Raw genomic sequence first — 27,573 nt, forward strand, 5'->3', positions numbered from 1 at the left:
AAGCCTCTCATACAGGGAGCTCTACATTTATTTTTCTATGTGATGGGGGGGCGGCAGTCTGTGTTCACCTTAGAGCAGTAGCTCAGCGGGTAGGTGGTTCAGCTGGCAAAGAATCCACCTGCAGTGTGGGAGAGCTGGGTTCGATCCCTGGGTTGGGAAGATCCCCTGGAGAAGGAAAAGGCTGCCCACTCCAGTCCTCGGGGTTGCAGAGAGTCGAACACGACTGAGAGACTTTTTCATTTTTACTTTAGATTTAATCGGGAACTTCCATTAATGAGGATGCTTTCCCTTTGGAACAGAATGCAAAGTAAGTCTAATATTTGTCCTCCACTAAAGAAGTCACCATTTGGTGAGGAAATGGCCTTGAACTTGTGAAGAATATCAGAAGATAGAGTAATATGGAAGACTATATTGGGTCCCCCTTGGGTTCCCTTTTCCATCAAAAAGTTACTAAAAATGCTAGATAATAAAATCTTAAATGCATTGATGATCTGTCAATAAAGTAATTATTTGACCAAAAATTACATAATTATGTGAGTTCAGAGATATAACTAGATTTCTGAAGTCAGATTTTACCCAAAGGCATTTGTAAAACTGAGTGAATCTGAGCATAAGTTTTAATAGTCTCATGAGGCATAGCAAGCAGGAAACACAAACCAGTACTGCCTAAGGTAGACAGTATAACAGGAATTCTCCCACCATTAAGGAAAGGTCCCATAATAAATATCTCTCAAGAGAATGGCAAATTGAATGGCAAATTTTAGATAAAACTGAGAGAGGTACTGCCAGAAGGCACTCATTGAAAGAAATTCTAAATGATGTACGTCAGGCAGAAAGAAAGTGATCCCAGAAGGAACGTGTTATATGAAAGAATGGAAAAAGAGCAAGGAAGTGCTAAGTATGAGAATGACTCTTAAACAAACGCTAAATGGACACAACGGTAAAGTCTCATGGGGTGGGGGAGAGACTGGCTCTATGGGCACTATTCACCTTTACTACTCTCAGCCACAAAAGAATACTGCTTTCCAGCTTTACTTGCAAATAGTTGAGATTATATTATCGAGTTCCAGCTGATAGAATGGAGATGGAAACAGAAGTAACATGCACCAATTTCAGGCAGAGCCATAAAACACCAAGCACTTTCTCTTCTCCTCCCATGGTCCCCGTGGAGGCCACCCATTGAAGATGGGAGACACCACATTGTCCCGGATCCTTGTGTCACTACTTGGAGCAGACACACAAGGAGAGTTTCCCAATCAGTATGGAATATGCTATAAACACAAACCTCTGTTATGCTGACTCACAGATTTAGAGACTGTCACCACAACTAGTTGCACTTCTCTTGATTAATGTAGAAATTTGTATGTTGAAGAGAACCATTTCAACAACATCAGATATGTGGCACGGGCTTAGTGATCATGTGATGGATAGCAAGGAAACTGACAGAAGGCTTGGAAAGTGTTGATTTGTGTTGCATGGGCAAAATGATTGCCTGTAATAATTCTGGGGTGGATCATGAGCTAGCAGCCCTAGGGGATGGGTCTATAGAACAGAAACTTAGTATCATGTGTCAGTTGTAATTAGTTACGTTTTAACCAACTGTCTTGTAACCAACTGTTAAGACATTGTAAGGTAGACTTCCCTGGTGGTCCAGTGGTTAACAATCTGCCTTGCAATGTGCCGGACACAGGTTTGATCCCTGGTTGGGCAATTAAGATCCCACATGCCAGACATAGAGAAGAGACTTGTGGACATAGCGGGCCAGGGTGGGGGTGGGACACATTGAGACAGTAGCATTGAAACACACACATTACCATATGTAAACTAGATAGCCAGTGGAAATTTGCTGTATGATGCAGGGAGTTCAACCCAGTGCTGTGACAATCTAGAAGGTTAGTATGGGGTGGGAGGGGAGGGAGGTTCAAGAGGGAGTGGACATATATGCACCTATGATTGATTCATGTTGTATGTCAGAAATCAACACAACATGGGAAAGCAATTATCTTCCAATTAAAAATAATTTTTTTAAAAAAGTCCCACCTGCTACGGAGCAACCAAGCCCACACGCCACAACTACTGAAGCCTGTGCACTCTGTGCCATAACTAGAGAGTTTGTGTATAAGTCTGTGTGCTACGACAAAAGATTCTACACGACACGAGGAAGATCCCGCATGCCATAACCAAGATGAACACAGCCTAAACTAACTAATTAATTAAACAGACTTTATAAGAAATAAATGTGCTCTGGGGATATTTGGCTCATTGATAATAAACAAAAGGATATAGAATCCAGAAGTTTAATGTATAACTGAGTCACTTGGCTGTATGGCTTTAGGGAAGTACACTGCTTTAGACCTCAAAGAGTAGGCCATGAGATTAAGTCTTTATGTGTTCAAGACCAGTTAAAGGTTTCAATGAAATGAAGCACATCTTAGCAAAGATCATATTAATGGCATAGCCACCCTTTGAGGGAGAGAGGTGTGGGGACAAGAAAGCAAAGAAACAGAGCAGAACTGAGAACTTGGCCAAAGAAAGCACTCTGAGTGTATGATACACAGAGATGTCTGAATTCATCTAAGTTTTGAAGAAATTGTGTTACAAAAGAAATCATGAGCCCTGACTGATAAAGCCTTAGACTGTGTAAGTTGGTCATATTTCCACAAGGAGGAGGCAAGTTTTGAAGGTTGTACAGGTCTTCTTCGTACATGGCACAGTCCCTTCTAAAAGGAGTCCCACCTAGAGCTGACTGACTTGCATAAGACTCCGAATTGAGTGAGTGATATACTTTTATTGGGCTAAGCTATTGAATTTTGGGTATTGCTTGCACAAGTCTTGAATAATTTATAATTGATTAAGTCATACAGCTTTTAAAAAGCAAGATAAAATTAAAATACTTAATAAAATAGGAAGCTGGGAAGGGGGAACTAGAATAAAAGTTGTCCTGAAAAGTAAAGATTTTAGCTAACTTTTGACTTTGATTAAGTTAACAATACCTGCTCTCATTTCTAAGGTAACCACTCAAAGAGTAGAAACAGAGTATTTCCAAACCAATAAAAGAGAAAAATGGAACAAGGAAAAACAAACAGTTCAAAATAAATCAAAAAGAGGGACAGAACAAAAATGCTAGAACAGAGGAAGCAAATAGAAAACCCAGAATATAATGATAGACACATATCCAAATATATCAGTATTCACCATAAAATAAGTGGGCTAAATGCTTTGGTTAGAAGACAAAAAGTAGATTGTCAGAACTGAATAAGAATCTAAAATCTGTCTACCATTTATAACAGGCATATAAAAACCTTAAAGATACACAAAAGCTGGAAGTAAAAGGATGGATAAAGATATATCAGGCAAATTCTAAACTAAAAGAAAACAGAGTTGCTTAATTAATATCAAACAGAAAGCATTTCTAGGGATAAAGAAGGTCCATTCTCTCAGATAAACATTTTACTCTACTGGGAAGATATAATAACTTAAAATATGTATGCATTTAAGAACATAGCCTTAAGGCAGAACCATAAGGAGAAACATACCATGCTGTAATCACAGTGGGAGATATTTTTACACACTACCATCTCAGTAATTGCTACAACAAGCAGACAAAAATAAGCAAGGATATAGAATAACTGGACCATATAATGAACTTTCTCTACCCAGTGGATATATATGCAGAATATTGCCCCCTACAACTGCAGAAGACACTCTTTTCAAGTACATAAGGAATATTTTCACTGCACTGAGCCAAAAGGAGATTATTAATAAATTTCAAAGCATTGAAATCATACAGTGTATGTTCTCTGAGCACAATACAATCAAGCTGGAACTCCACGGCATAAAGAAATACCACATACATTCAAAATTAAGAACCATGCTTCTAATTAACCTTTGAATCACAGAAAAAAATCAAATTTGAAATTAGGCAATATTTAGAGCCAAAAATATGGAAAATTCTACCTATTAAAGCAGTTCTTAGAAGGAAATTGAAGTCTTCGATGAATAGATTGGAAAAGAAAAAAGGTTGAAAATTCTGTCTTAAGAAGTTAGAAAAAATAAAATATGTAGAACAGAGGATGCAATTATGCAGGATTAATTGAAATAGAAAACATCAATGAAGTTGAGAGGATCAACAAGATGAAAGTTGGTTCTTTGCAAAGACTAATAAAATTGATGATCTTCGGCAAGACTAATATAAAAAGATAAGAGAAAGCACAAATCACTATTTTTAAAGAAAGACAAAGATAGCAAGTACACATGATATGGAACATTAAAAGATAACAGCATAGCATATACAACTTTATGTCAATAAACTTGAAAATTCAGATAAGAAAGGAAAATTTTTAGAAAAAACATAACTTACCAAAACCAATTGGAGAAACAGAAAATCTGACTAGTTTCACAGACATTAAGAAAATTAAATCACTAATGGAAAATCTCGACCTCCAGATGGCTTTATTATTGAATTCTACTATACATATAAGAAACAAATAAATAAAATAAAAAAAAGAAACAAATAATTCCAATCTTACCCAAAAATTGGGTGTAGAAAGAGAGGAATGTTCCTCACCCCTTTTTACGGAGATTAGGATAACGCTGATATCCTAATCTTTATTTTTATGGAGATTAGGATAACCTTGAAGCTCCAGTACTTTGGCCATGTGATATGAAGAGCCAACTCATTAGAAAAGACCCTGATGCTGGGAAAGATTGAAGGTAGGAGAAGGGGATGACAGAGGATGAGACGGTTGGATGGCAACACCGACTCAATGGACAAGAGTTTGAGCAAGCTCCGGGAGATGGTGAAGGACAGAGAAGCCTGGCGTGCTGCAATCCATGGGGTCACAGAGTCGGACACAACTGACTGAACAACAAGGATAACCTTGATACCTAGATACTAAAATCTAGCAAGGACAATGAAAGTAAAGAAAATTACAGGCCAAATATTACTCATCAATATTGATGCAAATTAAAAAAATAATTACTAGTGACCTGAATTTTCCAATGTATATATAAAAAAAATCAGGATCAAGTTGGGTTTGTCCCAGGAATGCAAGGTTGATTTAACATTAGAAAATCAATTAGTATAATTCACCACTTTAACCGATTAGTGAAAATCATGTGATTATCTTAATCATGCAGAACAACTGTCTAATAAAATTAAACATCCAGTCATGATTAATATTCTTAACAAAAGAGAGCCTCCTAAACTGATAAAAAAAAAAAAAATTCTGCCACAAATATCAGACATGCTGAAATACTGAAAGCATTTTCTTTGAGATCAGGAAAACAGCAAGAATGTCTGCTATTAACACTTCTTTTCAACAGTGTACTGGATGTCCTGACCAGCACAGTAATGTAATAAAAAGAACCAAATGGCATAAAGATTAGAAAAGAAACAAAGCTCATCATTTGCATATGGTATGATTGTGTTAACAAATTTAAAAGACTGCATAGATAAATCATGAGAATTAATAAGAGAGCTATCTGATACAAAAATATAAATAGCAAAATGTTAGCCAAAAAAAAAAACTGGAAAAGAACATTTAAAAAGAGATTTCACTTGCAATAGCATAATGAAGTAGGGAATATCTAGGAATATATCTAACAAAAAATATGCAGGGAGTCCCTCACAGAGAAATCATAAAACTATTGAAAGGCTAAAATAAATGGATTGTGTGCCATTTTCATGGATCAGAAGACTACATAACGTAAAGGTTATATTTTTTTCCCAAACTGATCTAGGTATTATTACAATCCCAACAGAAAAAAACCCCAACAATTTTATGTGTATGTGGGTATGTAACTTGGCAAGTTGATTCCAAAATGAGTATGAAGTACAGGGGTCATAGTATCCTTTTTTTGGCACTTAGCGCAGCTTGTGGGACTTCAGTTCCTGGAGCAGGAATTGAACTCTGGCCCCCAGCAGTGAACGGGCAGAATCCTAATCACTGGACCATCAGGGAATTTCTGGGGCCACAATATTCTTGAAGAAATAAAACGAGGTGGGTGATTTGCCTTACAGACACAGATGACATGGGGACATCGCTTTTGTTAAGAATAGGGGAACCCCTTTGGTAGAGGGCGTCCCAGAACTGAGCTGGGAGAAGAGCTTGGACAAGAGACTAGTAGGAGGTGGTTTTTGAGTTGGGGCAGTGATTTGGGGACCCAGGGAAGATGACTTCCTTGAGATGAGGGGAGGGGGGACTGGAGTTGGGCAGCCGGGCTTCGAAGTGCACATCCGAGGCTCACTCAGCAGCGGGGAGACTGGGTCAGCACTTAACCAGTCTGTCTCAGTTTTCCTCATCTCTCTGTGGGGATAGTAAAAGCAACTCTCTCCCGGTGATGTAAGCCTAAAACAAGGCGGGTTGTGTCAAGGGTTTAGCTTTGTGCTTCATGTATCGCCAGGGATCAGGAAACAGTAGCTGCTGTGATTGTCATCTACTGTATTTGGTAAAAGAACAAAGGGGTGATGGGCATTCCCCTCTTGGGGCAGATGAGGGGGCCCTGGAGAGGGAAGGGCCCCACTCTGAATAAGTGGAAAGCACCAAGTCTCCCAGGAGCTGCACCCTGCATCCTCCCACAGGGACAGAAGAGGAAGTCGGCAGGTGGAGTCCCCAAAGGACAGAGTCTGTTTCCAGCAGAGAGCCTCCCTGGATGTCAGGGCAGGGGTTCCCCAAATCACCAAGAGAGCACATTACCAGGCGGAAGGTCCGCAGCACTGTCAGGCTCCCCTTCCTGGCCGCGCCCAGCTCTATCAGGCTCACGGTGACGATGATGCAGTCAAATATGTTCCACTTCTTCTGGAAGTAATAGTAGGGGTCCAAGGCTATGATTTTGAAGACCATTTCAGCAGTGAAAAACACAGTAAATACCTGCAGACAGAAACAGGGATTCATCTCAGCGGGGTCTGTGAGGTTGTGGGCAATGACAAACGGCAGGGGAGAAATGTCTTGTTTATAGAGTGGCAAACCCCCTTACTTCATTTTTATTCACTTTCTATATCATCTGCAGACTCCTAAAGGACGAGGGACGGGAACACTCAGTGAGGCAGCATAGAGCAATCCATGGACCAGTGCTCAGGTAATATGCATTAGTGTTTCCATGATTCAGTGTTTCCATTTGAATGGTGTTGGACACAGAGTAAGTGGATAATCATTAGGACAATAATTATTATATAATTATGTAAATAAGAGGTCAATCTGGTTCAGCTGTTTAAAAGCAGGGATTGTGGGGCAACACAGGCCCAGGTAAAAATACCAACTCAGCCATTCCTAGCTTGTATGAGCTTGGACAAGGAGTGCATCCTCTATACTTCATTTTCCTCATCTATATGATGGGCTTTGGGCTTCGCTGGTGGCTCACTGGTAAAGGATCCGCCTGTCAATGCAGGAGACCTGGGTTTGATCCCTGGGTTGGGAAGATCCCCTGGAGAAGGGAACGGCAAACCACTCCAGTGTTCTTGCCTGGGAAATCCCATGCACAGAGGAGCCTGTCGGGCTACAGTCCACGGGGTCACAAAGAGTCGGAGACGACTGAGCGACTAAGCAACAACAACGTGATGGGCTTAAGTGAGATAATGCATATGCAGTTCTTAGCAAAGGTCCCAGCAGATAGTTCTTCATTAATCAATAATAGCTATTAGCAGGAACAAAAATGATACATTGTCTCTAAGATTCTTTCAGCTCTAAAGTATCTTTAATGGTCTTAGGCGGGACAGAATTATGATGCTGAGAGAGGTTAAGGCCAGGCTCAGGTCATGCAACAACCAGCAGGGAAAGGAGGAGACAGGTAAGGAAGAAACCAAAGACCTGGCCAGGAGTTTTCTTTCATTTGCTCTCATCAGAGCTTCTTGCCAGCCTGGCAAACAGAAGCAGTTACATCCCTTTTACAGAAAAGGAAATGACTGAGAGTTTAAGGGACTTTCCTGATGCCATAAGACTACACCTATGAGATGCAAAGAGCATCTCCTGAGTGTCTTTTGTAGGCAAGTCAGTGTGGTGTGGTGTGGTGTGGTGTGTTGTGGGGTGAGGTCCTGTGCCCTAGAGAGACCTTGGTCTCCTCTGGCTCCTTTCACCATCTGTGTTACCTTGGCAAGATACTTAACCTCTCTGAGTCTTAATGCTCTCTTTTGGACTGTGAGGTGGTGAGAACCTCGTAGCACTGTTGCAACGCTGAGATGACATTTATAAAGCACCTGACTTAGAATAAGCACCACAGAGTGCCTGCCTTTCTTTCTTTTTAAAAAAACAACACTGGACTCTGTCACAGCAGTAAAGGCCTTTAGTCTTTCTTGCCTTAACTTCTCCAACTGTAAAATCAGGTGTGGGCTCAGAGATCTCTTCCATAGGACCCTTGGGGTCTATGATGACTCTTGGCAATAAGCTCTCCCTTCTCTTTCCCTTTCCCCTTTCCAGATCAACTTTAAATAGAATATGTCTTCTTAGCCTGTGTGCTGGGGCTTCCCAGGTAGTTCAGCTGGAAGAATCTGCCTGCAACACAGGAGACCCCAGTCCTGTTGCTGGGTTGGGAACATCCCCTGGGGGAGGGCATGGCAACTCACTCCAGTATTCTGGCCTGGTGGGCTACAGTCCATGGGGCCGCAGAGAGTCAGACGTGATGGAGCGACTAAGTATAGCGTAGCACAGCACAGTACAGCAGCCTACTTGCTGCTGAAACGTAAAGCACGCTGGCTCCACAGCGTCCCAGAACCAACTGGCCTCCTTTTCACATCTGTGAATTCTGGGGACAGGAGAGATTTCTAGAGAAGTCACATTTCCTCTGGGACACCTCCATCTACCTGTCTGCAGCCTGCAAGGAGCTAGAAGAGCTGTATGGTCCTGGTGGACCTGGTAAGCCACCCAGTGGAGTGGACACTGGGGGGGGACATGGAGGCAGGACCCCAACCTCTCAGCTTCTGCTTTTCTCGTGTGCATGTGTGTGCCCATACACACATGCACACACTCCCTGTCATTTGCTCTGGTGCAATTCTCATACACTCACATACATTCACACATACACACATACACTCACATGCACAACTGCTCCCTCACACACACACACACACACACACACACACACTAGCAGTCCTGTAAAGGGGATTAGCACTCAAGAGTTGAGAAGTGTGACCTTCAGAGCCAGTTGGCCTGGGTTCAAATCTTGATGCTACCACTTGCTCACCTCTAGGACCTTGGGCAAATTATTTAACCTCCCGCACCTTGGTTTTTCCATCTGTGAAAGGGCATAATAATAGCACCTGCTATATTGGGTTTTTGTGAAAATAAAATAAGATAACCGATGAGAAGCATCTGAGGTCATGTGGGGTCTGAAGTAGGTGGTCAAATAAAGTTGGCTATTGTTAGTATGGGGACACAGGCTGAGGATAGTTCTCCTCTGAGTCTGATACTTCACTCAGCATGTAGGGAAATCTGGTAGGATTTTATCTTGCTAAAAGAAAACAATACTAAAAAGTTATGGAGGAAAAAATTTAAAGGAGAGTCCTGTCTAAACCAGATTTAAAAAAAAGTTGGGACTCCCTGATGCTTACGTGATGACAGCAACCACAGTCCCATGTTCCCTCCTCTTTATCTTTCCCTCCCTCCCGTCCCCTTTCAGCTCTTAAAAGACAGAACTGAAAAACCATAGCCACTGTGTTTTGCAGTCACAAAAGCCACAGAATTGGAAGGAAATGTGCAAGTCCATAGGCTGTCTCTAGATGGGAAAGTGGCATTTATCGTCATTTCAAGGTAGAGGCAGCTACAGTCCTGAGAATTCAGTGGGGTGGGGGTGGGGTTTCCTAAGTTCTGTAAAGGGGGAAGGGGGACCTGCTGCCCCTAGGTCAGGGCTCTCTCAGTCCACCTCCCTGGGTTTGTTTATCTGAAAGCAATTCCCACCAGCGTAGCCTGGTCCTCCAGACTTGACTTTCTGCGCTCGGTGTCCACGCATCTCCCACACGGTTCCCTTGCTCTCAGCCAGCTACATCAACACTCCAGTGACTGAGGGCATGCCGCCACCCTACCCAGAGCCGCCCCCGCCCTGACAGCGTGGGCAGCAGCTGCCAGGGCACTCACTCACAATGTTGCCGATCTGGAGCATGGCTTCGAAGGCGGGGCTCATGCCATAGTGCTCCATGGCCATGAAGACGGTGTTCACCACGATGCACAGGGTGATGGTGAGCTCTGCAAAGGGGTCCATCACAATTGCGAAGAGAAGCGTCTTGAGCTTCACCCATGTGGGGCAGCAATCCCAGATAAGATACTTCTGAGCCAAGCTGGTCAAGCAGGGTGGGCACCTCTGTTTAGACTCCTCAAGTTCTGCATCACAGGTGTGGTCAGTGACAACTATCAGCCAGGCGCGGACTCAGAACCCCACCCCATGGCCAGCCCCCAGACCTTGTAATTACTAATAACTACCACCTCCCACTTCCACCTCAGTGCTCACCCTCTCTCGCTCTGATTACCGTTTCCTGTCGTCTAGCAAGTGCACCCCAACCTCTGTCCCCATTCGGTCCTTTAAACCATGGACTGTACACTTTTTAACCATTTTGCTTCATAGGGATCATGTCTTTGCTTCTCAACTTACCCAGATCAGATTTCATGTCTACCCCTCCTTATACGCCCTTGCAATCCTATGTTCCGTTGCCAGCTCCTCCTCCATTGTACTTTCCTGGCAAAACCCCACTCTGAACAAACCCAACATGCAGACAACTCTGTACCTGCACCCAACCTACTGAACTGGGTTGGAAAAAATAACAAAACTATGCTGACTGCTCCCAGCTTGTCACCACCCAGAAATCCTGCCGTGTTTCTCCATTTCAGTCCTCCAGTCTTCCAGACCTGCATTTCTCACTATCTTTCCTCTCCTCCAACTTCTCCCTCCTCCTCTCTAATTCTCACTCTCTGCTGATGGGTAATTATTAAGTAGTTATCCATGAGGAAAAATGAGAGTGCATACACACTGTTGTTACTGGAATAGGTACACATTTTTCAAACACAAACACAGGTATGCAAAAAATGTGACTTAAGGTTTTTTCCTCCTGTAACTGAACTCAATTTATGCATCAAGTCCCCAGCTAGGGGACTTCGTTTGGGTTAAATCAAAGTCTGTTACTCCTCATTATCTGATGTTGTGTCTGAGTTCTGGGGATCTCAAGGTTGGCGGAGGGTTGAGCTGGTCCTTAGTCATTGCCAAGTGTATTTCACATGAGTCATCAATGTTCCCATCTGGTAGCTGGTGGGAGAGCCATGGAGATGGCTGTTCCCTGTTTAACTCTCACTCATCTCCTTCTGTAGCCTTAAGTGGGAACAAAGGGATCATCCAAATACTCTCCTGTCATGCCAGGGCCACAGGGCAGCCTGTGAGGCTGCCTCAGGCCCTCTCTATGTAGATATGCTACTGGCCCATTCTACCCTTATGCTGTGCCAGGGATGCCAGTCTCTCTCTAAGACTTGCTACCTCTGGCTAGCAAGTAAGGCGCTGATCGGCTCTGTTTTCAAGTCCCTCAGATTTCTTTCTTTCTTTCTTTTTTCGGTGTCTATTGCCCACCATGCCCTCCCCTGCAGTGAGAATCCAGCCTCGGACTGAGTGGAGAGCCAGAGCCCCTTCTCAGGGACACACCAACATCCAAGCTCCCTTCTCCCTCCTCCAGCATGGGACATTTAAAAATTGTCCAGAGGGGATAAATAACTGGATATGACTAAGTCCATGCTTTCCACACCCTGAGGCAAAACAAAGGCTGGATAAGGAGACAAGTCTTATACTCAGGATAAGAAGGGCACAGCCATGCTCTTGGGGAACTCAAGTGTCAGGTGGCCGCTCTCTTCCTCCACCTCTTGGTTTGCTGTCAGTAGTTAGAACTTGGATCCCTCCCTGGGGAGACTGAGTGGATTCCTACCTGACTGATGGAACCTGAATTAATAAGGATTTAGTAAAGTTTAACAATTAATTTACTGAAATTGCCTTCTAACACTCAGCATGCGCCTGAGACAAAAATTAAGTTATAAGGTGTAAAAATTACAGCCATGAAGTATACTGGAATAATTTTTCCATGTTTGAAAACTAAAGACTGTTAAATTTCTTGCAAACCTCAGTGGTAGCTTGAAATTCTCCAGGGTGTGCTAGATCACTTTTTTGCCCCATACTGCATGGTATGTGGAAATTCCCCAATGAGGAATTGAACCCGTGCCCCTCCTTCCCATGCAGTGGCAGTGTGGAGTCTCAACCACTGGACCACCAGGGAAGTTCTGGATCACTCCTTTTAAAATCTAAGTTTGTGAATACATATGAAGCAGATAAAGAACAATATTGCATAGGAATCTGGAATGTTAGATCCATAAATCAAGGTTAATTGGACGTGGTCAAATAGGAAATGACAAGATTGAGCATCGTCATCTCAGCAATCAGTGAACTAAAACGGATGGGAATGGGAGATTTTATTCAAATGACCATTCTATCTACTACTTTGGGCAAGAATCCCTTAGAAGAAATGGAGCAGCCCTCATAGTCAACAAAAGAGTCCAAAACACAGTTCTTGGGTGCCACCCCAAGAAGGACAGAATGATCTTATTCTGTTTCTAAGGCAAACGTTCAACATCACAATAATCCAAGTTGATACCCTAAACACTGATGCCAAAGAAGCTGAAGTTGATCGGTTTTATGAAGACCTATAACACCTTCTAGAACTAACACCAAAAAAAAGATGTCCTTTTCAACATAGGTGATTAAAATGCAAAAACAGGAAGTCAAGAGATGCCCAGAAAAACAGGCAAGTTTGGCCTTGAAGTACAAAATGAAGCAGGGCAAAGGCTAACAGAGTTTTGTCAAGAGAACATGCTAGTCATAGCAAACATCCTTTCCAACAACCCAAGAAATGACTCTACACATGGACATCACCAGATGGTCAATACCAAAATCAGACTGATTGCGTTCTTTGCAGCTGAAGATGGAGAAGCTCTATATGAGACCTGGAGCTGACTGTGGCTTAAATCATGAGCTCCTTATTGAAAAATTCAGGCTTAAGTTGAAGAAAGTACAGAAAACCATTAGGCCATTCAGGTATGACCTAAATCCAGTCCCTTATAATTATACAGTGAAGGTGGCAAATAGATTCAAGGGATTAGATCTGGTAGACAGAGTGTCTGAATAACTGTGGGCAGAGGTTCATAATATTGTACAAGAGACAGTGGCCAAAACCATCCCAAAGAAAATGAAAGGCAAAAAGGCAAAGTGGTTGTCTAAAGAGGCTTTACAAATAGCTGAGGGAAGAAGGGAAGTAAAAGGCAAGGAAGAAATGCAGATATACCCAACTGAATGCAGAGTTCCAGAGAATAGCAAGGAGAAATAAGAAGGCCTTCTTAAATGAGCAAAGCAAAGAAATAGAGGAAAACAACAGAATGGGAAAGACTAGAGATCTTGTCAAGAAAACTGGAGCTATCAAGCGAACATTTCATGCAAGAAAGGGCATGATAAAGGACAGAAATGGTAAGGACCTAACAGAAGCAGAAGAGGTTAAGAAGAGGTGGCAAGAATACACAGAAGAACTATACCAAAAAGGTCTTAAGACCTGGATAACCATGATGGTGTGGTCACTCACCTAGAGCTGGACATCCTGCAGTGTGAAGTTAAGTGGGCCTTAGGAAGCATTCCTACAAACAAAGCTAGTGGAGGTGATGGAATTCCAGTTGAGCTATTTAAAATCCTAAAAGATGATGCTGTTAAAGTGTTGCAACATGGCAGCAACTTTGGAGAACTCAACAGTAGCCCCAGGACAGGAAAAGGTCAGTTTTCATTCCAATCCCAAAGAAAGGCAATGCCAAAGAATGTTCCAACTACCATACAATTGCACTCACTTCACATGCTAGCAAGGTTATGCTCAGAATCCTTAAAGTTAGGCTTTAGCAGTACATGAACCAAGAACTTCCACATGTGCAAGTTGGGTTTAGGAAAGGCAGAGGAACCAGAGATCAAATTGGCAATATTCGCTGGATCATGGAGAAAGCAAGACAATTCCAGAAAAGCATGTACTTCTGCTTCGTTGACTATCCTAAAGTCTTTGACTATATGGATAACAACAAACTGTAGAAAATTCTTAAAGAGATGGAATACCAGACCATCTGTCTCCTGGGAAATCTGTATGTGGGTCAAGAAAAGTGACAGCTAGAACTAGGAATGGAACAACTGACTGGTTCCAAATTGGGAAAGGAGTACATCGAGGCTTATTTAACTTACATGTAGAGCACATCATGCAAAATGCTGGGCTGGATGAATCACAAACTGGAATCAAGATTGTTGGGAAAAACATCAACAACCTCAGATATGCAGATGATACCACTGTAATGGCAGAAAGTTAAGAGGAATCAAAGAGTCTCTTGATGAAAGTGAAAGAGGAGAGTGAAAAACCTGGCTTAAAACTCAACATTGAGAAAACTAAGATCATGGCATCCAGTACCATCACTTCAGGGCAAATAGATGGGGAAAAAATGGAAACAGTGACAGACTTTATTTTCTTGGGTTCCAAAATCATTGCAGATGGTGACTGCAACCATGAAATTAAAAGATGCTCCTTGGAAGAAAAGCTATGACAAAACTAGACACCAGATTAAAAAGCAGAGACATATATATATATATATATATATATATATATATATATATATGTATATATAAGCAAGGTGAAAAGACAGCCCTCAGATTGGGAGAAAATAATAGCAAACAAAGCAACAGACAAAGGATTAATCTCAAAAATATACAAGCAACTCCTGCAGCTCAATTCCAGAAAAATAAATGACCCAATCAAAAAATGGGCCAAAGAACTAAGCAGACATTTCTCCAAAGAAGATATACAGATGGCTAACAAACACATGAAAAGATGCTCAACATCACTCATTATCAAAGAAATGCACATCAAAACCTCAATGAGGTACCATTACACACCAGTCAGGATGGCTGCTATCCAGAAGTCTACAAGCAATAAATGCTGGAGAGGGTGTGGAGAAAAGGGAACCCTCTTACACTATTGGTGGGAATGCAAACTAGTACAGCCGCTATGGAGAACAGTGTGGAGATTTCTTAAAAAACTGGAAATAGAACTGCCATATGACCTAGCAATCCCACTTCTGGGCATACACACCGAGGAAACCAGATATGAAAGATACATGTGCACCCCAATGTTCATCGCAGCACTGTTTATAATAGCCAGGACATGGAAGCAACCTAGATGCCCATCAGCAGACGAATGGATAAGGAAGCTGTGGTACATATACACCATGGAATATTACTCAGCCATTAAAAAGAATTCATTTGAACCAGATCTAATGAGATGGATGAAACTGGAGCCCGTTATACAGTGTGAAGTAAGCCAGAAAGATAAAGACCAATACAGTATACTAACGCATATATATGGAATTTAGAAAGATGGTAATGATAACCCTATATGCAAAACAGAAAAAGAGACACAGATGTACAGAACAGACTTTTGGACTCTGTGGGAAAAGGCAAGGGTGGGATGTTTTGAGAGAACAGCATCAAAACATGTATATTATCAAGGGTGAAACAGATCACCAGCCCAGGTTAGATGCATGAGACAAGTGCTCAGGGCTGGTGCACTGGGAAGACCCAGAGGGATGGGGTGGGGAGGGAGGTGGGAGGGGTGATCAGGATGGGGAATACATGTAAATCCATGGCTGATTCATGTCAATGTATGACAAAAACCACTACAATATTGTAAAGTAATTAGCCTCCAACTAATAAAAACAAATTAAAAAAAAAAAAGCAGAGACATCACTTTGCTGACAAAGGGCCATATAGTAAAAGCTATGGTTTCTCCAGTAATCATGTACAGATGTGAGAGTTGGACTATAAAGAAGACTGAGCACCGAAGAATCGACACTTACGAAGTGTAGTGCTGGAGAAGACTCTTCAGAGTCCCTTGGACAGCAAGATCAAACCAGACAATCCTAAAGGAAACCAACCCTGAATATTCATTGAAAGAATTGATGCTGAAGCTGAAGCTCCAATAATTTGGCCACCTGATGCAAACAGCTGACTCATTGGGAAAGATCAGGTTGCTTGGAAAGATTGAAGGCAGAAGAAGGGGGTGACAGAGGATGAGATGGTTAGATAGCATCATGAACTCAATGGACATGAACTTGAGCAAACTCCAGGGAATAGTGGAGGACAGGGGAGCCTGGTGTCTTGCATTCCATGGGGTCTCAAAGAGTCAAACACAACTTAGCAACTGAACAACAACAACAAAATAAAGTAGATGTTAATTTGAACAAGAAAGGAACTAGAGGATTTCATTAACAGGATTCTATTGTTTTTGAAAATTTAGCCACATTTAAAAACCCACATTGATAGGCTGATTCATGTTGTTGTATGGCAGAAACCAACACAACATTGTAAAGCAATTATCCTCCAATTAAAAATAAATTTGAAAAAAAGTTGAAAAAAAAAAAAACCTGATAAATGGTAACGGAACAAGAGCATAAAAAGAGTAGGTATTTATGATCCCAGGACACAGAGATGAGAGCCCCTCGACACAAGCTTGGGGCATCCCATCTTCTGTATATAACGGGCCTTATCATAGCATACTGAAAAGAAGTTCCAATGAGCAATACTTACCCTCGAGGACAGAGGTCATGATACTGACAACACTCATTGCCCTTTGGACTCGGAAAGGTTCATTCAAGTAGTCTGCTGTTAGGAAAGTCTTCTGACCTGCATCAAACGCCTGCTGGGACAGAAATAGAGTCAGGACACTCTCCAAATCAAACTCTTCAGTGGCAAAGACTGATCACTCAGCCTCTTATTGGCCTGTCTTGGGTGGTTGTAAGCTGCCCAGTGAAGCTATGATTCTCTGCAGTCACACTTGGAGTAAAGCGTGGAGTAAAGGGTCTGCTGCATGAACTTGGGGTAAGAGCTCAGGCATGAAGAATAGGACACAGAGCTGGGGTCCACGGAGCCTGGGTTCATAGTTGACAGATAATCTGGGTTCATCTGAGGCTTTGCTGACTCTTGTTCTAGGATAGGTACCTGAGTACCAGAGAAGAGATAGAGCTGCCTCAAGGGTCTCTAAGGTGTTTACCAAAGGGAGGTGGGAAATGCAGGGGCATCGGGCCAGGCAGTCATTATTGGACTTCTGCTGGGATGTGCATATGACATTCACACAGAATGCTTACACCACAATAGGCTTCCTTGACCTCCCTCCTAAGAGGCCCATATGTCTCCCCAATATATGACCTGGTTCCAATTCTACATGGTCTCTTTCTGAGGGAAAGCTTATGTGTCTTGATTGTCCAGTTCTTAGTTTCTAACATGATCCTTTTGATTCTTCTCTCTCTGGGCCTTTATTGGAAGTTCTGTCTGGGTTCCGTGCCAGGCCCCTAACTCTAGTCACACACATACCCTGGATGTGGGGAGTCCCAGGTTCATAGATGCTGACTCAGCACTGTGCAAATCATTCAGAAGACAAATTCGACAAGTGTTTACTGAGCACCTGCTGTAGGTGAAGCTCATAGTAAGTACTTCATGCATACAAAGAAAGTTTGGAAAGTTCTCAACCGTGAGGACTCAACAAAAGGTTCTAGCATCTACTGCTATTATTGATCAGACATATATATAAATGAAAGGGCTCTGTGATTCCATTTAACCCTCCAGTCATTTAGAAACCTTTTAATAAGGTCTTTACAAGAGGAAATATGGAGGTTTGAAGAATTTAAGGGACTTGCTAATGGTGACTCAGTTGATAAATGGCACAACTGTGAATGAGTTCAGGTCCATGTAATGAGTTCATCTTGCACTAGTTGATAATTTCACTAAAATGAATCAAGGCTGGAATATCTAGGAAAGTGGTAATCCACAGAACAACAACAAGGTTTCTTGAATGAGGCATTTTCCAGAGTGTTAAAGTACCTCCTGCAGCCTGGTGTTGACCTAAGGGATCTGGGTTGGCTATTCTCTGTTGATCCTCGGAGGACCTACCCTCCACCATCTCTGCCCTGCTCCACACTTGGGGAGGGTGACCTGGGCAAACTGCATCACCCTCACCCTCTGGTCTGGTCAGGTCTGGCCAGTGGGAGGCACAGATAGGAGATCAGAGGCTGAGAGGAGGGAGGAGTCACTATCTGCCAGCTGGCTACTTCTCTGCTGGGCTGTTGTTGGGCTGCCTTCTGTCAGGCCGCCTCTCACATAAAGTGGCAGCTCTTGCTGGGCTCTGGTTCCTCGCCTCATTCCTGCAGCCTAGGTGGGTTACAGCTTCCCACTGTGGCTAGTCTCACAGTGCTTCACTGCCCCTTCTTTGTTCTTGAGTCCAGAGCACAAATACTTCCATAAACTCCAGTTGCCCACTGCAGCAGCTCATCTGTTTCTTGCTGGGACTCTGAATCCCATACATCCAGTCAGGGATGGAGCTAAGGTAACCCTGGGAGACTTAGCCAAGTCACTAGAGCCATATAATGGTCAGCTCAGAAGTCTGTGTGCAAGCCACTCTGTGTCCTGGACCCGCCAGAGGGCAAAAGAAAATCAGAGAAGTGACAGTATTGAAGCTGGAGGGAGAGTTTAATTAAATCACAGTTCCAATCTGATGAGGAGTCTCTGATTTGCCATTAAACTCTGTGATTATTCTATTAAGAGTGTTGGCCTTAATCACTAATTAGTTAGTCACTGTTGCCTAATTTGTGCATTTTGGCAAGTTCTTTCTTCTCCAAGTCAAGTTAGGGATACTCTGCTTCTGCTAAGATCTGTCCAGGGCACCTCCCAGGATTTCTCTGAGTCTTAATTGTCAAGCCCAAGGTAATTTGCACAGAGTTACAGGCAAGAAGAGAAGAATATTTCATTTTTTTTCATACTCATCCAGGGAGCAAATAGGCCTATCTCTAAAGCAGTGATAGGGAAGAGGGACAGAGAAACTCCAGCGGGGAAAGAAATCAGAGCAGTTGGAAAATAGTCTGTATCACTTGTTGTTGTTGTTTAGTCACTAAGTCATGTCTGACTCTTTTGCGATCCCATGGACTGTAGCCCACCAGGCTCCTCATCCATGGGATTTCCCAGGCAAGAATACTGGAGTAGGTTGCCATTTCCTTCTCCAGGGGGATCTTCCCAACCCAGGGATCAAGCCTGGGTCTCCTGCATTGCAGGCAGATTCTTTACAGAGTAAACCAGAAGACAGGTTTGATTTCAAGTAAATCCAATCACGCCCTCTGGGTCTCACCTGTCTTGCCTGTAGAATGAGTGTAGCTGGAAGGAGTTGGGCAGAGCGATGTCTAAATGATCCTTCCATAGTAACACACAGGGCTCTTTGGCCTGAGGCCTCTAGCTGCAGAGCAGCCCCAGAGAGCCTGGAGCATTCACAAACTCACCGGGACTTCGATGACTCCAGGGGCAAGCTCTCCAGTGGTCATTTTGGGAGCTCCATCTTCTCCATGCCCTGAGCCACGGTTGAGGGTTTGAGGCAGTGGACTCCTAGGGAGGGGGCCTTGCTGGCCTGCACCCCTAAGCATCAGCAGGGAGCCATGATGGCTTTCATGGTCTCCAGGAAAGACTCCATCATCTGTGATCCCATCAGGGAATGAGATGTCTCGGCCAGGGGCCTGGAAATGGAACACACTGCCATGGCTAGCCCGGCGTCTCCCAGCGGTGAGGCCTAGGAAAGACTGGGCATTGCCCCAAAAAAGCAGGAAAGAAGGTAGCCTGGAAGATCATCCTGCAGGCAAATCTGGAACTCAACATTTCCCTCCACCCACTCCCACTTCCCTGCCCTCAGCCTCATGACCCTCCTATGGAAAATTAAAGACACAGATCTATGGGGTGCTCTAGGTGTACACAGAGAGAGAAGACAGGAAAAGAATATTCTTAACTCGGTCTGGGAAAAGGCCAACACTGAAAAGAGACTGCAAGGTGCTCAAGATCAGCAAATAGGTCATCGTGGCCAAGGATATGTCAGAGGACAAACTTGTCAGCCAGGTGGGTCGGTTGTTTGCCAATCTTTGGCCATGGGGCTGGACAAAAGTATCTTAAGTCCCCTGCTTCAGTGCAAAGTTGTGACCTCAGGAGACAGTTATGTACACCAGTACAAACAACCTTGGTAAAGGGTTCTTGAATGAATGAGTGCTGTTTATCTTCTGAAAATTAGGTCTGACAATTCATTAGATCCAGCCTATATGGGGTGTTAGAGTTTGTGTTGCAAAGGAGGAGACAAGAGCTTTGTAACATAATGAGCTTCCAGGATCCCTCGAGGCAAGCGTTGAACAGTCAACAATGGGGAGATTGAAGGGAGAGTTGCAGTCTAATTTCCTGGAAGAATAGTGCCATTCCTCCAAATCAATAAAACATTTCCCATCAAAATCTTCCTCCGAGGGAATCGTGTGGTGTAAAGTTTCCAGAGTAAAGGAGCTAATTCATAGGCCTCGAGCCCCTGGAGGCTTAGTATGCTGGGTTGGCTGGTTCCCACAACCATGAACCTGACCAGACAACTTATCAGTTCTGTCCTCAGCTCATAGAAAGTGCTTCTTTCTGTTTTTTTAAATTAATTTTTATTGAAGTATAGTTGCTTTACAATGTTGTGTTCATTTCACCTATACAGCAAAGTGAATCAACTGTGAAAGAAAAAGTGTTAGTCATCAGTTGCATCCAACTCTTTCCATGTAGCCTGCCAGACGCCTCTGTCCATGGGATTCTCCAGGCAAGAATATTGGAGTGGGTTGCCATTCCCTTCTCCAGGGGATCTTCCCAACCCAGAGATTGAACCTAGGTCTCTTGCATCACAGGCAGATTCTTTACTGTCTGAGTCACCATGGTTAACTATACTAAACATGTATCTCCTCTTTCTTGGATTTCTGTCCCATTTAGGTCACCACAGAGCCTTGAGGAGAGTTCCCTCTGCTACACAGAAGGTTCTCATTAGTTATGTATTTTATATATAGTAGCGTATACATGTCAATCCCAATCTCCCAGTTCCTCCCACCACCCTTCTGAATTGGTTTGTTCTCTACGTCTGTATCTCTATTTCTGCTTTGCAAATAAGATCACCCATAACATTTTTCTAGATTCCACATATATGTTAATATACAATATTTGTTTTTCTCTTCATAGAAAGTGTTTCTAAAATCTAAACTTTGACTTCCTGTCAAACTCAGATCATGTTGCTGAATTTCCCCTCCCTGACTTAATTTCTTTTACTCACTCAATTATTAAAGTTGGGACACTTTGTCAATTAAAGCCCTCTTGACCTATCCCCATCTCCCTCAGAATTGAAGTTTGCTTTCTTGGTGATTTGGAGCCTAGTCCAGCACAGCAATCTTCATTGTAATTCAGCATTAAAAACACAGCACTCTTTATCTAGAATATATGTCCAAGGACCGTGAATTCATAAAATCCACGAATCCTTCCCACTTTTGAAGCAAAGGCGCAGAACTGGCAAGTCCTCATTAAAGATGGGACAGCTGAGTCACGTGCACTGGGGCACTAAGTAAGCCGAGAAACTAAGGAGAAAATTTTGGTCCTGTATTTGTCAAGCGGTGTCTCCTTGGCCACAACCTGATATTTCAGAATTCACCTATTTGGCAAATGGTGGACAATGGCCTTTGAGTCTAAGTACTGGACTTGTCTTAAAATCATTCAAGCAGATCAACTGGTCTCCTGTGTGTTCCCTGAAAGCCCTGCTGCATCTCTCTGCTAAGTGCTACCCCTGATCTCCCTCTCATTACTTCTGATCAGAAAATGGCTTTTTATTAAAGCTGCCTATGGTCTATTTACTACAATAACACACGTGGGAAAGAAGGAAGGGAATGCCTTAACAAATGGAAACTCCAATCAGTTAGCACTAAGGGAGTACCCAAACAAGGTCTCCCTGTCGTTAGAACAAACATGATCTCTCTGCCTGGAAAACATTCTCTCTCAAACCCTCCCAGTCCTCAGTTACTGGAGGACTTACTCACTATTTACTAAGAACTTCAATTATCCCCTCCTTCATGAAGCCTTTCTTTCTTTTTTTTTTTTTTTTAGGCTGATAGGTGGATTTTATTTATTTTTTTTATTTATTTTATTTTTTTATTTTTTTTTTAATTTTTATTATTATTATTTTTTTTTTCCAGTGGGTTTTGTCATACATTGATATGAATCAGCCATGGAGTGAAGCCTTTCCTGATACACTCTCACCCTCATAAGAATAGATGTTCCTGCTCCTATTCCCCAAACAACATCTATCTGTCCCTAAATAGTATTCAACACATAGCTGTTTTTATGTCTGCCTCCTCCACCCAAATGGAAGTTCTTGGAAAATGGGCCATGTTTTAGTCAACTCTTTATACCAAGCACCTAGTGTTGTTGACCTAGAAAGGGATGTTTCCTCCTTTGCCCTTTGAAGGTAGATCTAGCTAGAGAGATAAGCACATACATACACCAGATGATTATTGGACATCCTAGTGCTAATCTCTGTGGAGTTGACTGGATGGGAGAAATTAAAGCCCAATTCAGAGTGTCACTGCCATGTCCACAGAAGCTGTGATTTATCCTGCCCTGAGGTTGTCAGAGCTCCAGTCAAATCCCAGTCTGAAACAGCTTCTGAACTGTGCCCTGTTCACACCAAGTGCTGCTCAAAAGAGGCAGAGCAGACTCTCATAAATGCTGGTGTGTGGATGTCACCGAGGCCAGAGTGCATGGGAGTGTGTCTGTGTATGGACATGCACACATAAGTCTGGGGGTTGTAGAGATCCTATTCCAAAAAGTGACACATCTTTCAGAGGAGCACAAGGAAAAGAGATCAAGAGGGAAGTGAGATCCAGCAGCTCTGAAAAATAACCATGTCAAGCCCCTTTCGCATACTGCCAGTGTGGGACCTACTCCACCACAAAGGGGTTATTATCTCTCAGGCTTGTTGAAAGGGTACATTTGGGGTACACAAGACTTTCAAGGGAGAGGGAGCTGGTGGGAGGAAACCTGGTGAGTACTGGGAATCTTGGAGTGGGAGGTAGCAGGTTATGATGAGAGGGAAAATTGCTACAGGGTCTGAAATGAGGTCCTGAAGGTATTCCCAGGCTGGATTGTTACCACGAGACAGGTGCCAGGATCTCCTGAGCCAACAGTAGGTGAGAATTTGAGCTGGAGGAGCTGAGGCATGAGGTTAGAAAGAAGCTTTTAAACGATTTCAGCATCACGAACAAGGACCCCTCCCCTGCTCCAGAACTGCAGATTAGAGTGTCAGAAGGAAGCTGACGTCCAACAGGTTCACAGACACGTTATGGTCAGCATGTTCAAACCACCTGCCCTATCTGTAATCCAGAGTTCTTCCTCCGGTGTGCCTCTCTTAGAATCACCACCAACTGAAGTGGCCAACCTGGAAACCTGGGAGTCATATTGGACTTCTCCCTTCTTTTGCAACATTCCACAGTCCTAGTCTTGTTGATTCCCTCAAGCTCCCATAAAAGTATTTATAATCCACACTTTTCCCCATCCATAATGTCCCTGCCCTAGTTTAGGCCACCATGGCTGTGGTGGGGGGGTAGGGGGTGGGTTATCAAAACATCCTCCTAGGCTCTGTGCCTCCAGTTACCTCTCTGCTACTGACCTCTTTCCACTTCAATGTATTGTCCATGGAAGCTGCAAAAGTGGGTTATCTTTAAGGCTCAAGCCTGAGCCCCTTACCATTCGGTGCTGGTTGTAAGACTCAGACCGGAGTGACTTATTGTCGTCTGTGGAGCCCTCTGACACCCTTGACTTCATTCTGTGTTTTCTTTCACTGGCAGTTTTGGAGGCCAAGGGGGATCCATTGTGAGACTGGAGAGAGGCTGTGTCAACCCCCAGTGCTGCCAGAACCTGAAGGAGAGAATAGCAGCTATAGCCAACAGTATCTGGATGTGCTCAGCATAAATGCGTGTCCCCCAGACAGTGGGTGAGGGCTTCTCAACCAGAGGAGGTCTGATTCAGGACCTGAGTGGTGATTGGATTGAGACACAGCAGGAAGAGCCACCACTAGGTCACCACCCTCATTCATACCTTGTAGTAAACTGTGTTGATGCCCTAGGTTTCTCTTACCAGGTCAGTATGCTCACCTCCAGCTGCTTGAATGTTAGTAAACATTACTAATGTTAGTAACCCATTAGTAAATGGGTTACAGCTGCAGGATTCTGCAGAAAATTTCCTTCGTACCTTTGGCTTGAGCAAGCATGGAGGTAGGAAGCGCCAGTCCTCTTGCCTCCAGGTAGGGCTACCTCTGTGGAACAAGTCATGCCCTGGAGCTCCCCATGGGATCAGGTCAAAGTAGTCTCTAGCTGAGGCCGCTTCCTCATTTAATTCTTTCCTTGTTCCATCCTGCCTTCGATCTCCTCCTAAGAGCACCCCTCAGTGAATCACTGCACAGGCTCTTCATTTGGGTTCTTTTTTTTTTTTGAGAAAATCTAACCTAAGATGGTCCCTGAGATAAGATGAATCTTGCTGTGGTTCCCTAAAATGACAGCCTTAATGTAAGAGACTGGTCCAGATATCTGCCCAACTGTGAATGGCCTACAACAGATTTCACAAAGGTCCAGCCCTCACTGACCTCCTGCTCTGCCCGGAGTATCTCAAGGGTCTCCTGGTACTTCTTCTCCTTGGCTTCAATTTCATCAATGGTTGCCTGGTTCTGCTCCTCATATGCCATGGTGACCACAGCCAAGATCAAATTGACCAGGTAGAAAGACCCCAGGAAGATAACAAGCACGAAAAAAATCATATAGATTTTTCCAGAAGCCCTCAGGGTCTGCAGATTTGAGATAAAAAAAGAGAAATGTGTACCCAGATAACACGGCCCCCTGACGTGGTCAGAGTCCTCTAGGAAAAAAACGTAGCCATGCAACAAATGCTCCAAACTCCAACTGAGCGTGTATGGAGACATGCAGATCAATACCTGCTGGTAGAGGCGTTCCCAGGAATCCTGTGTCATGAGGCGAAACAGTGAGAGAAAAGCCCAAGCGAAGGAATCAAAGCTGGTGTAGTTAAAATCTGGGTTGTCAGATGTCTTAAGGCAGAAATAACCTTCAGGGCAGTGGCTGCGGCAAGAACAGATACGGCTGTCAATCACACAGACTTCTGTTTACTGGGGCCAAGACAGTCCAAGGCTGCCAGAGGACCTGAGGGTTTGAAGTCAAAGATTGAAGTTCAAGGCCTAGCCTTATTCTCATTAGCTGAGTGACCATGGACATTCAGCCTCTTTAGGCCTCAGTTTCTTTTGCCCATTAAGTGGGATAATAATGTTAGGAAACCACTTACCAAAACTGCCCACCATGGCCAGACACAAAAATAACTTCTTACATGAGTTACAACAAGAGGTCCCGATAAGGAACCTACAAACTGCCGCCAAAACCAACTGGAAGAGTTCAGGAGGGACCAAAAGGAGGGAGCAGACACCAGCCCCTAATAATCCTGCAAACCTCCCAGAAACCCTTGCTCTGGAATCCGTCTTGACTGATAGATGTGTGTGCCACCAGGAAGGGCCCTGAGGCAGACCAAATATGGGCATGAGCAAAATGATTGGCCAGAGGCAACCCAGAAAACCAGCACCACCTGCATAAACCCTGAGACTGGGAGCCATAGATAGGGAGAGCACCCATTGACCCAAAAAAATGCTCTGCTCAAGCACTCGTTTATAAAAATGTCTTTCATTTTGTCAGTATGTGTGTATCTCCTCAGACAATTTATTTCTGAGTGTTAGACAAGAGTCTACTTTTCTGGCCCTAGTAGGGGATTCTGCCCCCATCTCCCCCCTGCCCCACTCCCCACCAAACACACAGCCTGGCCTTGCCCCAGTAACATAATACCTTCAGTTCAGAGTTTCATGCAGAGAGAAATGGCCTGGAGAAGACTAGCTGGCCCAGACAAGACCTCATAAGCTTTTTGCAAATTCACACTGCAAGAGGGACAGTCAGTAAAACCTGAGTCAATTGGCATCACCTGCAGAGTTGTCTTTCAAAGGAGGACACACATTAGCCAAGTTCACTGACCAATTAGATGTAACAATAAAGACACCATTTCCCAATAACTGAGCTTCTCCCTCTCCTAAGTGTTTCACAAATGCTATAATTTAATCATCTCAATAATCCTTTAAAAGAAAAAACAGATGTAGAAACTGGGGTTCAGAGAGAAGAAGTCAGTTGTCTAAAACCACACAGATACCAATGGATTTATTTCAAAGGAGAAATAAAATTGTCGAGTAGCTTATGAAGACTGACCTATGAAGAAAGGCCAAACTGAAGATGACTGCCTGGTGAGTCCTGGGGTGGGGAAGGCTCCACGTCCCTCTTCCTCATCATAAGGACCTAAGTTGATGTCAGGAAGCATCTCTAAGCTCAAGGCATGTGAGTGATCCTTTCCACCCATGTGGGATGACCTGGCTGAGGAGACGGTAATGTTTTTTTCATAGTTAGGGATTCTACTTTAGGATTCCTCCACCAACACCAACCTCTGAGGGATCTTCTTACTCCAGACATTCAAGCAGACACACAGACAGGAACCCATGCAACTGATTAGGGCCTGACAACTTGATTGTAACCCAATCCCAATTTTATCTATCTCCAACCAAAGTTGGAGATTTGCAAGTTTCCAGGCTCTGTAGCCCCACATATAAAGACACTCTCTTGGTTTCACTTTCCCAAGGAGCTAGTTAACCCATTACCTGGAGGTTTGCTACTTAATGCTAAGGGCAGCCTATCTCTGTCTCCTGTAGAACCCCACTATAGCTGCTACGCATCAAAAGCTAACTGCTCAAGAGAATTAAATGAGACCATGGTGCAAAGGCTCTTGCAAGGTGCCTTCAGCATAGTAAATATTATATGTAAAATGCAGAATTAAAATTCTTGCTGTTTTTAACCAGAAGCTACCAAAAACATGGACTAGAATAATGTATGTGAAAGAATGCTGAAAATCATCAGGTATTTCCTGCTACTTGTTCTCCACCTTGAGACCTCAGACTTTCTCCCTGCAGTGCCATTGGTCAGTGTGGGCTTTTGCTCAGGTCTCTGACTTCTCTGTAGCTCAGCACAGAATCCAGGTTTGGTGTTCACAGCATGCCCACCAGGGTTCTCTCTGCCCGTCACCTAAGCTGGCCTCTACTTGACATCCCAGCCCTTTCCACTCCTTCCCGCCTGGCCAGGACCTACCCATCAGGACAGTTGGTCTCTCTCGGAGTCAGAGGGGGGCCCCATGGGTGGACCTCACAGCTTTACCACAGTCAGTGTATGGGTTACTCTGGAACCATCCTCATGAGAAATGTCATTATCCAGATGGGAAAAGGACATTGACAGATCCTTGGTTTCAATTAAGTCAAAGGCAAATGAAAATTGACATCAGAACAACCCTCTTCCTGAGCTCAAGAACCAAATACCAAGTGCATTTATAAAGAAAGAGGCCAGGGGGCCTGTGTTGCGCAAATTCTTTTGTTAGTTCCCCCCTTAGCTCTTGATGAGATTGTTTTCTTAGGGAACTGATGAAGGCTGAACTCCCGCATGCCCCACCTTGTGCTACTTACGCAATATAGGGCTGTTAGCCATTCAGGGAGGGGGTTGTGTGGGCCCGGGCTTCCAGACACCCCTGCCATGGAGGGCAGGGATAAGC

At 43.6% G+C, this 27,573-nt stretch overlaps 1 protein-coding gene across 1 annotated transcript in view; it reads right to left on the reverse strand.

Annotated features, from left to right (window-relative positions):
- SCN10A (sodium voltage-gated channel alpha subunit 10) overlaps window positions 1-27,573 on the reverse strand; it is an 88,031-nt gene that overhangs the window by 30,484 nt on the left and 29,974 nt on the right. The window contains exons 8-14 of the mRNA XM_061127811.1: window positions 24,872-25,013; window positions 24,527-24,724; window positions 23,632-23,802; window positions 19,350-19,643; window positions 16,615-16,723; window positions 10,072-10,310; window positions 6,699-6,872 (exon numbers count right to left, since the gene is read on the reverse strand). Coding sequence (XP_060983794.1) covers window positions 6,699-6,872; window positions 10,072-10,310; window positions 16,615-16,723; window positions 19,350-19,643; window positions 23,632-23,802; window positions 24,527-24,724; window positions 24,872-25,013 — 1,327 coding nt within the window. The remainder of the gene's footprint in view (window positions 1-6,698; window positions 6,873-10,071; window positions 10,311-16,614; window positions 16,724-19,349; window positions 19,644-23,631; window positions 23,803-24,526; window positions 24,725-24,871; window positions 25,014-27,573) is intronic.

Source organism: Dama dama, chromosome 24, assembly GCF_033118175.1.
Source record: "Dama dama isolate Ldn47 chromosome 24, ASM3311817v1, whole genome shotgun sequence".
In the NCBI taxonomy this organism is placed as follows: Eukaryota; Metazoa; Chordata; class Mammalia; order Artiodactyla; family Cervidae; genus Dama; species Dama dama.